Raw genomic sequence first — 12,854 nt, forward strand, 5'->3', positions numbered from 1 at the left:
GGCTCCTTTCAAGGAGTCTTGGTAGAAAAATGAAGGCATCCGCAAGTGTTCCATGAAAAGGAGTCCAGTAAGCGTGCTGCAACTGGTGTAAACAGTCGTTTTAGGGGAGTGTTGTAAGTGCTGAAATTGACGTGTTCGAATCCTTTAAAAAGGTAGAAATAAATGTGTGTGGACAACTGAACAAAATTTTTTTTTTTTAAACTTAAGACCAACTTAGGAGGAGACAAGAGCTTCACAACAAATCATGTCCTGTGACAGCCCTGTGAAAGAAATAATAAGGAAGGCATGCCTGAACAGATCTATGTAATGCTTTCATGGAAGGTGGTGTATGATCTTAAACAATTGGGAAACAAAAGAATAAACGTCCTTTGGTAGAGATTTCTTAGTGGCGAATCCCACGGAGATGTGCTGCTACAACCACATAGGAAATCCTCGTCAATGGAAAACTTCAGAAAGATCCTGAAAAAGCCACGTACATTGTATTTTTAATACAAGCGAGAGAGGTTAGAATAGTCGAGAGTGAGCTTGAATACAGCTTCTCAGTGAAGTGTATGAAACGGTTTCACGGTACAACCTTCTTCCTGTTAATTGGGGAGTAATTTTTAAAGTCAAGTGCTGTAATAATATTCTTAAAATATTTTTTTTTCAGAGGAGGACGTGCAAAAGTGAGAAGTCTTCCCTCTATTTTGCACAAAATGCTAGGTCGTTTGCATCCACTGAATAGGATTACCACTTAGTCTTGAATCCCCAGATCATTTTGTCACTGTACTGTATTTCGCCCAGAAAACGTTTCTCTCATCCTGCTACAAAATTCTTATTTCATAATTTGAGATACAGAAGCACTAATTTACCATCTAGATTTCAACACACTCCTCCCTCCGGTCCCCTGTTTTTGTGCACAAGTTAAATTCTCTACATGCAATAGTGTCAAGATTGTGCAGCATACCTTCAACTAACTAATCCATTAGCAAAGTTGTCTTCACTCTCCCAGTACAAACACACACTCAGAAGAAATCCTCTTCTTTTAAATCAAACCTTTTCACAAACACTTTAAAATGATTTTGCAAAAGCCTATTTTTATCTGCTTGGAGCAAGACACTTATTCAAGGAGCACAATAACGAAGCCATCTAACTAGGAGTATCATGTCTACCTGTGACACGAAGCCACCTTCGAGGTTTAATGTAGGCAATATGTTTTATCTATTCAGCTTAAATATCAAAACAGGACCCCTTCCAGACCACCAATGAAATACTTTAGGTTTTGCACCTATGACCAATACCATGCATCCCATCATCAATATAAAAGTTCCTTTGATGGAACCTCTGCATCTGAATGAAAAGTAGCAAGAGGGGCTTGCCACTCTTGCAGCCAAAAAGAGGATCCCAATTTGGGCTTCGATCTAGCATTGGCCTCCTACAACAGGTCAAAGGCAACAAAGAAAATTAATCTGTAGTCTCCTGTTCGGGGAACACAAGTTGCAGAAGTTCACTGTAACGTAAAGCAAAATAGAACAAACCAGTTGTCCAAGGACCAGACCTCACGTAATCTGTCCCATCTTTCATTCTTAAATCTTTTGCAAAGTGGATGCGTTGCAAACAGTTCATATCACCAAATGTATACAATAAATAAGATTAAGATATGCAACAAATTTTCTTTCTTTCAGAATGGAATGGTTGAGTTTCATGATTAGAACATTAATGTATCTCTTCCAACCAACTACATTTCTTATCTTGTGGATACAGATAGCAGCACATCTTTCAAAAACAAACAATGAAAAACCTGTCATTAGATCACATGACTTCAAAATCACTGTGTTCAATCACATCTGTGTGACTCGTGCCTCTTAGTGTTAGTTGAAAGTGGTTCCCTGTGCTCTTTGCCCTACACCAATAAAGTCAAGACGTCCGATATGTAAGGAACTCTTTCATCTTCTTGGGAATGGGCAGTGCCAGAACCTTGTAGGTTGTCAGGAAGCGGCGAACAGCCTTGCGACACATATGTTTCAGTGAGGACAGGACTCGTGGAGCAGTCCAGAACTGAACGTGGCCATCTCGTGTCCTAAAATCCAAAAAGAAGGTGTTAGCCACTGCAACAACAACGCTGAATACTCACTCACTATATGACTCATTAGCAAATAAGCAAGTGGTATCATTGCTCATTACAGTTGCAAAAGAATGAACACACCACATGTAATCATGAACCCTTAACCGCAAAAACAAGTATGCCTTGAGCCAGACATTTTCAATGTCATTTTTTTGAACAAGAAATATTTGTAAAGTTTAGTTGACCCTTCGCAATAAAATAGAAACTTACTTGTAATGGTCCTTACAGTGCATAAGATTAATATTTGGACTGTGCGTAACATGGGGCAAAAGACTTCAAGATTCTACAAGCCCAAGAGGGGGCGATTCCCCAAATATTGGTTTACACTGGCCATCCCTGCCACCTCAAAACTGCACTTGCATCACTTTTTCTGCCTCCACAAGTTGGGTGGCTATATTATGGCTACAATACTAGTTAATTGTTGGCAGTTGTTTGGTATGAGACGGAAGAAGCTTGAATATGTTCCACATACCTGGTTGGTCAATCAATGTAATGCCAATCTTGTGCATTACATGCTGCAAGCAGCACACACAATAGCGTGTATACAAAAATGGAACCTAAGTGTTGTGGGGAGAAGGGACAGGCAACAGAGAAACACAAGTGCTGCTCTGTCATCCACTACTAGAATGAATATCGGGTGAATGAAGTGGGTGTAGAGAACACCTTACAAAGGACACCCATTAAAAGGCCATTACTTTGGAATGTTAGGTTTATATTTTCATGTACAGGTACACTTGCCCCCAGCATGTACAGAGTGGTGCTTAAGAAAATCAGATGACAGTCGGAAATCACCTCATTCTAATGTGGATGTTCTCCTACAGCAGGTCTGGTCAGTGTAAACAAATGGGTTATTAGTTGCAAAGAATGTGAGTCCTTCACAAGTAATAAGCTCGTAATTGTCTTTTAAGTGGGAACCAACTACCACATTGTAGCGCTTGACACTCTCAGGCGAGGGAAGCACAGTATTCAGGCCTACTTTGGTATATGGTGTGGGCTGGTAACCCCACCACACTAGTGCACAACAACACTGAAATCATTGATCCAACAGTGATTTTTCTTACTAAATAATACTAAAAACTATGTATTGGACTTGACCCTTTTTGCAGAGTCATCCCAGAACTTTTTTACCATCCTCCTGTATTTTTTCCTAACTGTTGGTGGTGGTTTTATGACTCTGGGCACTTTATCACTGCTGATCAGTGCTAAAGTGCATGTGCTCTCTGGTATACACCTGTTTGGCATATTTAATTTACCTGTCAGTCCCTTGTACAGTGGTATGCCATATACCGAGGGCCAGTAAATTAAATGCTACTGGTGGGCTTGCAGCGCTGCTTGCGCCACTCACCGAAGTAGCCTTTCAAAGCTGTGTCAGGCCTCTGCCACTGCAGGGCCTGCACGCGCAATTTACTGCCGCTGTGACGTGGCACATACATTGTTTGCCATGTCTGTGACTCCCCTTTTACTACGTATCAGTCACCCCTAAGATAGGGCCTAGCTAGCCTTACGGGCAGGGTGCGGTGTAGGTAAAAGGTAGGACATGTGCCTTAACTGTGTGGCATGTCCTGGTAGTGACAAACACCAGAATACCGAAGGAAACACAGGTAATAGTACCGGCTCAGGAGTACTCACATCATTGTTGCGTGACTCACAGCATCTTTCATGTATTTCCAAATTGGATTGGTTGCTGATATTCGTGTAATTAGGTTACTGTGCCTCTCCATACCAGTACCCTCAATTGGGAATTGCCCCAGTCCCACCAAACTTCCTTTGCTAAGCGCTAAGACGCTGGAGTGATCCAAAGTACCTCGGTGCGACCGCAGTAATCCCTTCCTGGCATTATCGCAATTGCCTCATTGCTTGCCCCTGCTATTCCCTCAGGCATATAATTTTTACGACCCGATGATGATCCCAATATTTTTTCTACTGGATCGAAGCGTCGACCTTGTATGCACCGTAAACGCAATTGAATTAATTACTGATGTGTAACGGTGTGTCTACATATTGTTTGCTTGTTGCATTTCTTTATACAAGTATTTTTTGTCCTGCTTGAGCCTTTTTCAGAATTTGTGAATTTCTGTTCATTTATGTTTTTGTTACATATGTTGCATTGGACACAGGATTGTGTCCCACTTTATTCTTGTGTTGTATGTGATTTGATACATTACATTTTCGGTCCGGCTGTACAGCTTTAATATAGCACTGATTTCAGGCCTATATTTATTGTTTTCTGTGTGAATCTCCCCTTTCAGGGACTATTTTGTAATTGTAACGTACTACTACCCAAGGTCCCTGACCATTATAATTTGGTTCCCTTGTTAAACACACTGGTAGTGACAAACAGCCTATTTAGTTTCTCATTGCTGTGAGGCTGCCCTCTCATAGGGATGCATTGGGTATTCCCTGATATCTGCTGCAGTGGTAATTCAGGAGAGGAATAGAGTGATCAAGTTTGGTATGTTTGGTGATAAATGCTGCATATTGGTGTTCACAGATTTATTAACACTATTTTAGAAATGCCACTTTTAGAAGTAGGCATTTCTGTGTGCTATGTGTCTTTGTGCCTGCCTGTTGTGTATGGGCTGTCTGGCCTTGGAGTGAAAGGGGCTGGGGAGTCGCAGTAGCTCCAGAGAGTCTGGATGAGTCAGCACTAGGCTGATTAGGCCTGGTCTGCATTTGGAGTGGTGGGACCAGTAGCAACTGCACCTGAATAGGGCTATACGTGGCTTCCACAATTATGGCTCCGCCCCCCTGTGGTGCATCTGGGGCCAGGGCTTACACTTACAATGGGGAGTGTTGTGCACTTGCAAACCGCTCCCCAGAACTGGTTTGGACTGGGCTAAGATCCCTGTGCCAACAGTGAACAAAGACGTTGTGGAGTACAAGTATTGGGACTGTGACCCCATGTCTTTTGAACTGGAGCTTGCTTGGAACTACCACACAGTGTGGACTGCTGTGTGCCAGGAGGAACCACAGTACGGGACTAAGCCACAGTTTGCTAGGTAGCTGAAGAAGCTGCCCTCTGCTAAGGTGCCCTGTGTGCTGGCCTGCCTGTGCCTTGGTTCAAGCCTCCGGGCTGGGGAGATATAACATGAGGTGGCCGCTTTTACTGGGCAGTGCGGGAACAGCTGCTCTCCTCACTGATCACTGTGTGTTAGGGGTTTGAATTGGCTGTTGGAACCCGAGACGAGGGATCACACTCAGAGTACGGCAGGCGCAGAGGAGCGTCTTCACACCATGAAAAGACGCCGCAGAGCTGAGGTCCGGCAGAAGGGAATGGCCCCAGAGGGCGTTGCCAGGCAACCAAGGTGTTTACTAGCTGAAACTGCTGGGGACACGTCGGCGTCATCCACTACAAAGGGACGTGTAGCAGCGCTTGAGACCAGGGAAGCAGCGACTCCAGTAGAAGCCAGGCAAAGTCTGAGCCTGGTTGAGGGCGTGGCTCTCACAAGGAGGAGAGACGCCGACGGAGACTTGCTCCCCGGAGCTGAAGCTGCGTCCGGTGTAAGAGGCCGCTTCAATGTGGAAGCGGGAGGCTGGAAGGCACTGAGACCGGGATGCTCGACCCCGCGGGGGTCCAAGGATTCTGATTCACCCGGGCGAGTTTGCTGGAAAATAAGCAAGCAGGGGCAACCCGGGAAAGGTGTCCACCCCAGATGCGGCCGGGTTACCAGGCAGCAGCTGCCCCTCTGTGTGATCACGGCAGCTGCATTCCAAGAGGGCCGGCATTTGTTACAAATTGAACGCTGGGGACCGAGGTCTACAGTGTGGTTTTTTTTTGTTAGCTCTCCCGCTGTATAGCGCGATTGCGTGTAGATACCGCTCCCTTACATGTGGGGGCATTTGACCAGCCCATGCAGTTAGCGGGTTAAGGTGGCAACCCTCGACGGATGTCCTGTTCCTACAATAAGCATGCAGCCCACACATAAGCGTTGTGGCTGCAGAGTTGGGGTAGGGGTGCAAGTACTTTGGTGCCCTACGAACGGGCTGGATGACTCAGGTGCCTGTGGTCCCTGAAAGTTGCCTTATGCACATGTGTTATGCCCGGATGTAATTAGGCTGTGGATAAAATGTTTGCGTACTGTGTTCTGCTGCAAGTGTTTACTAAGGTGCACTGCTGACTAGATGTATGAATAACCTGGTGTGATAAGCCCAATATTACCAGTAGTTACAGGTCGCCCTAACTAACTGATTTATGTGCTGATTATGACAGGGGCCCGATTGGCCTAATGATTTATGTAATCCCTATAGAGTCATGACAAGTGGCACAGAGTATATATGTGATGGTGTTCTAATGTGTTTTATGGATGATAGAAAGGCTATTTTTATATAACCTTGTGTGGAGTTTCTTTTGTGGTGTGCCTAGTGTGTCACTGCTGTGTGAGTCTGTTGTGCAAATGCTTTAAACATTGCCTCTGGGATAAGGCGGACTGCTCTGCCAAGCTACCTAGGGGGGAGAGCAGGGATTATCTTCTGTGTGTAACTCCCTTGCCCTAACTAGAGTGGTGGTTTTTGCCTGGCTTAGGCGCATGCCCTAGCGAACCAGAAATCCCATTTCGAACACTGCATAAAATTACAGATGTGCACAATCAGGTAGATAAAAATACCATTGGTGACATCCTCATGATCCATTACATCCTGAGTGGGTCTTTAAACTATAATCACAATTCCCTCCTCCCCTATACTAGATGCAACACAGGGGCGTAACACAGGCCCCTGCAGCCCCCGCAGTGCGGGGGGGGGGGAGGGCAAGCTCCAGGGGACCCCCCTGAGCACAGCACTTTGGCCAGAGAGCTCCTGATAGAGTCCACCAGAGGGGGCTCCTCCATGTACCTTGCAGGTGGGCCCCCTCAATATGGTCACGCCACTGATGCAACATCATAATATAAGGGGGTGTCATTATCAATAATGCAGGCCTACTGGCTGTCACAACTTCAGTAAACACACAACATGATATACTTTATCCTTGCAAAAGCACTGAAATGAATGAGGACAGTACCACTGAAGTCAATGGAGAAATGAAAACGTTACTTACCTTTGCTAATGATCCTTCTGATGGAAATCCTATCTAATCACAGATTCCACACCGTGTAAATAATTCCCAGACTTCAAACTAGTCCCAGAAACCTTTAGAGTAGTTGTGTGTGCTGCTAGGTGGCATCGTGTGGGTCTGTGCCAACATCGGTCTGCTCCGAAAGGGACAAATGGAGCCCCACAATCACCACTTATGTGCACTTACATCAGATGCTTTCTAGGCTGTCCACACCCTCAGTTGCAGAGCCCATTGGCAGATTGCCATTACCAGTGTGCAGCTGTAGCACTTTTATCCTGGTGGAGTGAGCCCGCAAACCTTTAGAAGGTAGGTTTTTAGTGTCCTCTCAGGGTTCAAACAATAGTCTCTCTCCCCCCTTAGAGGAATGAGGTGGAGCAAAGAATGTCAGACGGGTGATAGCCTCACGGACATGAAAAATAGGAACTACTTTGGGTAGAAAGGAAGCCCGGGTCCTTAGAACCAACAGAAAACAAGGTGGTATAAAGGGGATTAACACAGAGGGCCTGAAGTTCGCTCACACATTTAGCCAATGTTATGGCAATGAGAAAAGCGGTCTTTAAAGTCAGAAGACTCAAAGGGCAACTGTGCAAGGGCTAAAAAAGAGTGCACAACAAGAAAGTGACGACGGGTGATTTAAATAACGGAGCCTGATCCATTAACCGCAAGAAAGCCAAAGCAAGTCCTTGATGGGCTAGGGCAAAACAAGCAATAAAACGTCCTACAACGCTCTCTGTAAAGGGTCAATTTGTCGGGTGCCACACCAACCCACAAATCTGTCCCAATGGCTAGCATGCACTGATTTTGTTGAGGAACGACCAGAGGAGATCAACAACCTTGCTGTGCAGGTCGAAAGAGGTCAACTTTTGCAGCTCAATTTCCAAGCATGGAGATGCAGAGTGTGCTAACCCAGAGGCAACAACCTGCCCTGCTGCTGTGACAGGAGATAATCCTGAAGCTGCAGCTTGATCGGAGGACAGATGCTCAGATTTTCCTGGCATCACACTCCTCCCTTCACCACTAGAGAAATCCCTTGGTGGTCCAGCCACTTCTATAGCAACAAGGACTCCGGGCACGGGGTCTAAGAAACCATCATGCCTTGGTTATTGCAGTGCCACATGGCGGTGGTGTTGTCCAGAAACACCTACACCACCCTTTTCCTTGGATGATGTGCTGAAAAGCCTTCAATGCCAAGGGAATCACCTTCAACAAGTTCAGTTCAGTTCAATTAACTTTATTCGATTCAAAAGAATCATAAAAGTTTACGAGAAATTCATACGTTCATTTTAAAATGCAAAATGTTTTAAAATACAGAAGGTTTTAGCAGACAATACACAAAAGTTAGCACCAAGATAGATAAAAAACAATAAAACTATTCATAATTCATATTGTTTCCTAATTAAAAGAGCAATTCTAATAAAACTGAGCACAGAGCTATAAATAGTGGTAGTTGATAATGACCTCAAATGTTCGAAACCTTCTTTGTAAGTACAGGGACGAATATCCTGTAAAATTGGTTTAATGAAATGGGCTCTTGGGTCTTTATAAAGGGAACAAAAAAGAATAAAATGCATTGAGCTCTGTTGGGCTGCATTATTACATGGGCAGGGAGGAAGTCTCTCACACCACCTCCCCTGTTTCGGAAAAGCCACAAGAAAGTGCAGTACATTTAAACAAAATCTCGTCATTAAAAAATGCCAATGAACCAGAGTGGTAAAAGACCAGTAGAATTGTTGTTGTTTCAAAGCTACATATTCCACTGTATTACTATTCTGTCTAGACAAACTTAAAACAGTATGATATGCATTCTTAATGACCATCTTCATATTAGGTTGGATAGACTCCGGGTTTTCATAAAAATTATCAAGGCCTATCTTATGAAAAGTTTCCTTGACATAGCGTAACCATGGAACTGCCATTAGATTGTCAAGGTTCATGCAGTCTCTTAAAATGCCTCTTGAAAATAACAGATCTTCTGAGATCCAAATTTTCCCCCATAAAAGCAATGGTGAAATACGGATTCTGTCACTCACATATTCTAAACCCACCTCAGAATGGCAGAATAATGTTTGAGAACTGCTGGGGATAGATAGGAGGAGTTTTATAAATGTATTCTCCAATATTTGAATCTGGGCACTTTTATGGTATCCCCATACCCCTGCCCCATAGGTGCTACTGACAGGCATTTGGATTTGTACAGTGTTATCATTTCAGCTATCGGCTCATGGCCAAGTTTACTGGCAAATCGAAAAAGCCCCTCTATGGTTCTACTAGTTTGTTGCAATCTAGATGTAATCAAGTGATCCCAGCTCAACTTTTTATTCAAAAGATTCCCCAAATAAGTGAAATTTGATACTTTGTCAATGGCTGTGTCGTGGACCATATAATTACGCGTTTTAGTTTTATTTGGGCCACACACCATGATAAAAGATTTACTAAAGTTGACCTTAAGATCCAATCCTGACATGAACTCATTAAAAGCATTCAAACATTTTTGTAAGCTGTTTGCCGTTAAAGTAATCAGCACTGTGTCGTCCGCATAGGACAAAAAGGGTACCTGTTTTCCATCTATTCTTGGAAAGTCCAATCTTTGTTGTAATAAAAAATGTTCCAGACCATTTGTATATATTAAGAATAGGAATGGAGCCAATATACAGCCCTGGCGTACGCCCTCAGTTGAGGCAAATGGCTTGGTCTTTTCGCCACCTGGGCCATACTGGATGGCTACAGAGGTAGCTGCATGCAATCTACGCAGCAGGGTGACAAGCGGTTCCTCAAATCCCATAGTGGCCATTAATGCCCACAGCTTTGATCGACACACTGTGTCGAAGGCACAAGACAAGTCCATGAAGGCCAGATGGATCGAAACACCCCTGGCCTTCATGTACTTGCCCATAATCATAGACAGGTTGAGGCACTGCTCAATTGTTCCCCTTCCCTTCCTGAAGCCATATTGGGTGTTCACAATAATACCCGAAGTATTGGCCCATGACTCCAAACGTGCAAGGATTACCCTCCCCAGCAGCTTACAAGACGCATCTATTAGGGAAATCGGCCTATAGCATTTAGGGTCATTTCTGTTTCCCTTTTTAAAAATTGGCGCCACCACTGCTTCTTTCCATGAAGATGGAATGCGACTCACAATTACAGCTTTAAAAACGTTAAGTAACAGAGGTGCCCAAATTTGTGTGTTGTTTTTAAATAAATCCAGGGGCACACCATCTGGCCCTGGTGCTTTTAGGGGAATGCCTTTTCTCAATGCCTCCTCTAATTCACTCATGGAAAGTGATGAACTAAGCTGTTGCGCAGTCTGCATGTTAAAAGTTATGTCATCCTCGCACTCACTTAATAAGACACCCTTTGGGTTGAATATTTTGGAAAAATGGGCCTCCCAGTCAACCCCCATTATGTTGGTATCCATGATCCTAGCATCATCACTAAAAAGCGGGCGATTTAACACCTCCCAGAAACTCCTAGAATCCTTCAGAGCGCTTGCTCTTTCGAGGTCATCCCAAGCCTGCTTTCTCAATTCGTCCTTTCTCTGTTCAATAACCTTCTTATAAGTTTGCCTGGCTGTTTTTATGGTGTCCCTATCATGAGGAACTGCGTGTAGCACCTTCTTAAGTCTAGTTTGAGCTGCAGAACACTCGGTGTCAAACCACCTTATATGTGGGTGACTGCCTTTTCTTCCTGGTTTAAACATATTCTTGGCCACACCCTCACAAATGGTTTCAAAACTCTGTATTATTGCATATGGCTGTGATGTTTCATTTAAACATGTCATCACTTGCGTTAAATTAGTTTTGATAATAGACTCCTCAAAGACCTTAGGATTAATCTTTTCCCATTTTAGCCTTATCCCCTGGTTATGGTTGTATTTCATTAGAATATCAAAATTCTTGCCCTTTCGCGCCACAGTGTGTAAGGATACAGTAAGAGGGTTATGGTCACTGGCTGTGTTTGGTTCAACCACAAAATCATCAACGAGGTGTGTATATCTACTAGAGATCAACATAAAATCGATTGTACTTACACGACCCCCCCCTGAAATGTTGGATATTGCACAATTGAAGTACTAGCCAGGGTATCAATCATACGTAGGTCATTAACCACAATAATAGAATTTAACGCATCACCCTGAGTAGTGTGCTTAAAGTGTGTCAAGGGTTGATTATTGGTATCAACTAGCCCACAAGCCTTACTCCCACTATACTGACATAAGGTGCAGTTAAAATCTCCTACCCACATAACACAGGGGAGGCCTTCCCTGCCACCCTAACAATCTCCATATCAAGGGAATCCATAACATCGGAATTCTTTGTATCAAAGATATTGTAGTACCAGTTGACTAATAATAAAAGTACATTGATCAAGTTAAAACACAAGGTCAGCTGGCACCACGGAGAGTCAATTACTTTTACTGTTCTTAATGACTCGTATTGTACCGAAATGAGAGTGGCTAGTCCTCCCTTTGCCCTCCCTGCTAATGATGGTTCAGCCTGAACATTTAGTGAGTTATATCCATCCAGAAAAAAGTCATTCCTACTCCACGTTTCTTGAACACAGATGATATCAAAGGTTTTAATATACTGAACCCATGCCTCATCCGATAACCTTCGTAAAATACCTGCCACACTCCAGGAGATTAAACGGAGGCTGCGCCTATCGGGTTGGCAATTTTGCGTGTATATGAGGTTGCCATCCCCACTAGTTTGTTCAGTTTGCGTGGTCAGATCTAACCCAGTAGCTTCTATTGTTCCCAAATCTTTGTTATGGGGCTGCTGTGGAAGGCTATAATTAGATATAGTGTCCACAGAGGGTGTATGCACTTTAGCACTCCTACTTAGATTGGGAATGATCTCTAATACATTAGCGTTATTCTTTGACACACTTATCTTTGACTTTAGTCAGTCTATTTCCGCCAGGCCACTTAATGGCTCGAAATGGTTATTGTGATACCATGGTGGAAACAGTGGGTGCTGTTTTATACTTAATTGACTCTCTTCTCCCACTAAGTGCGGGGGCAGTCTGGATGGTCGATAGAAAAAACCCAAGGGTAGTATAGAAATCCTTAAATCATCTATAGGTTGATCAGACATCCTATCTAGTATGGATCTTACCAGGCCTGAAGGTCAGTACAATGCAGTCCCCTGCCAGTGTCTTGTTAGTTAGCCCTACCCACCTGACCCTACGTGCCATCTTGAGTTCAGAGAACAGAACTTTGTTATTTATACCGGTCTTTATATTAACAAGATGCAGCGATTTATTCCTCAAAGATGGCCAGCCTTCCCTATCACCAGGCGACAATGGAGGAACATTAGCTAGAACAATGATATAGGGTGTTGTTTGTGGAGGTAAGTCTAAGTGTGAATTTAAACCACTATTGTATGGATAGCGTGGATGGCGATCTATTGGGAGGTCTAGGCTTTGGCACCTTACTTCAGTGTTATTGCGCACCCTAGTCACCTGCTTAGTATTTAAGGAGTTTGTAGGCTGGCAGTCGCCTTGGAAAAGACCTCCTGTCTGTGATGGCGGATCAATAGTTTGTAAGCAGTTATTTTCAGCATTCCCCTGATGAGACCCCTCTCGCGTTATATTTTTACTAGAAGATTCCTGACTATGAGCGCCCCTGCTAATTATCCCTCCCGCGTTCTTAGTTGGCCTAGTTTGGTGCTCTACAGGCAATGAGAAAATGCTGGGTGA

General features: G+C 43.9%; 1 protein-coding gene across 3 annotated transcripts in view; it reads right to left on the bottom strand.

Moving 5' to 3' along the window:
* Positions 1–1,139: 1,139 nt before the first annotated feature.
* The window catches only part of WSB2 (WD repeat and SOCS box containing 2), a 401,974-nt gene continuing 390,259 nt past the window's right edge, over positions 1,140–12,854 (bottom strand). For all 3 annotated transcript variants that reach the window (XM_085634631.1, XM_085634630.1, XM_085634632.1), the window contains exon 10: positions 1,140–2,059. In XM_085634631.1, the coding sequence (XP_085490757.1) occupies positions 1,897–2,059 (163 nt within the window). In that variant the 3' untranslated portion in view covers positions 1,140–1,896. The remainder of the gene's footprint in view (positions 2,060–12,854) is intronic.

The sequence above is a fragment of the Triturus cristatus genome, chromosome 11 (genome assembly GCF_964204655.1).
Source record: "Triturus cristatus chromosome 11, aTriCri1.1, whole genome shotgun sequence".
NCBI lineage: Eukaryota > Metazoa > Chordata > Amphibia > Caudata > Salamandridae > Triturus > Triturus cristatus.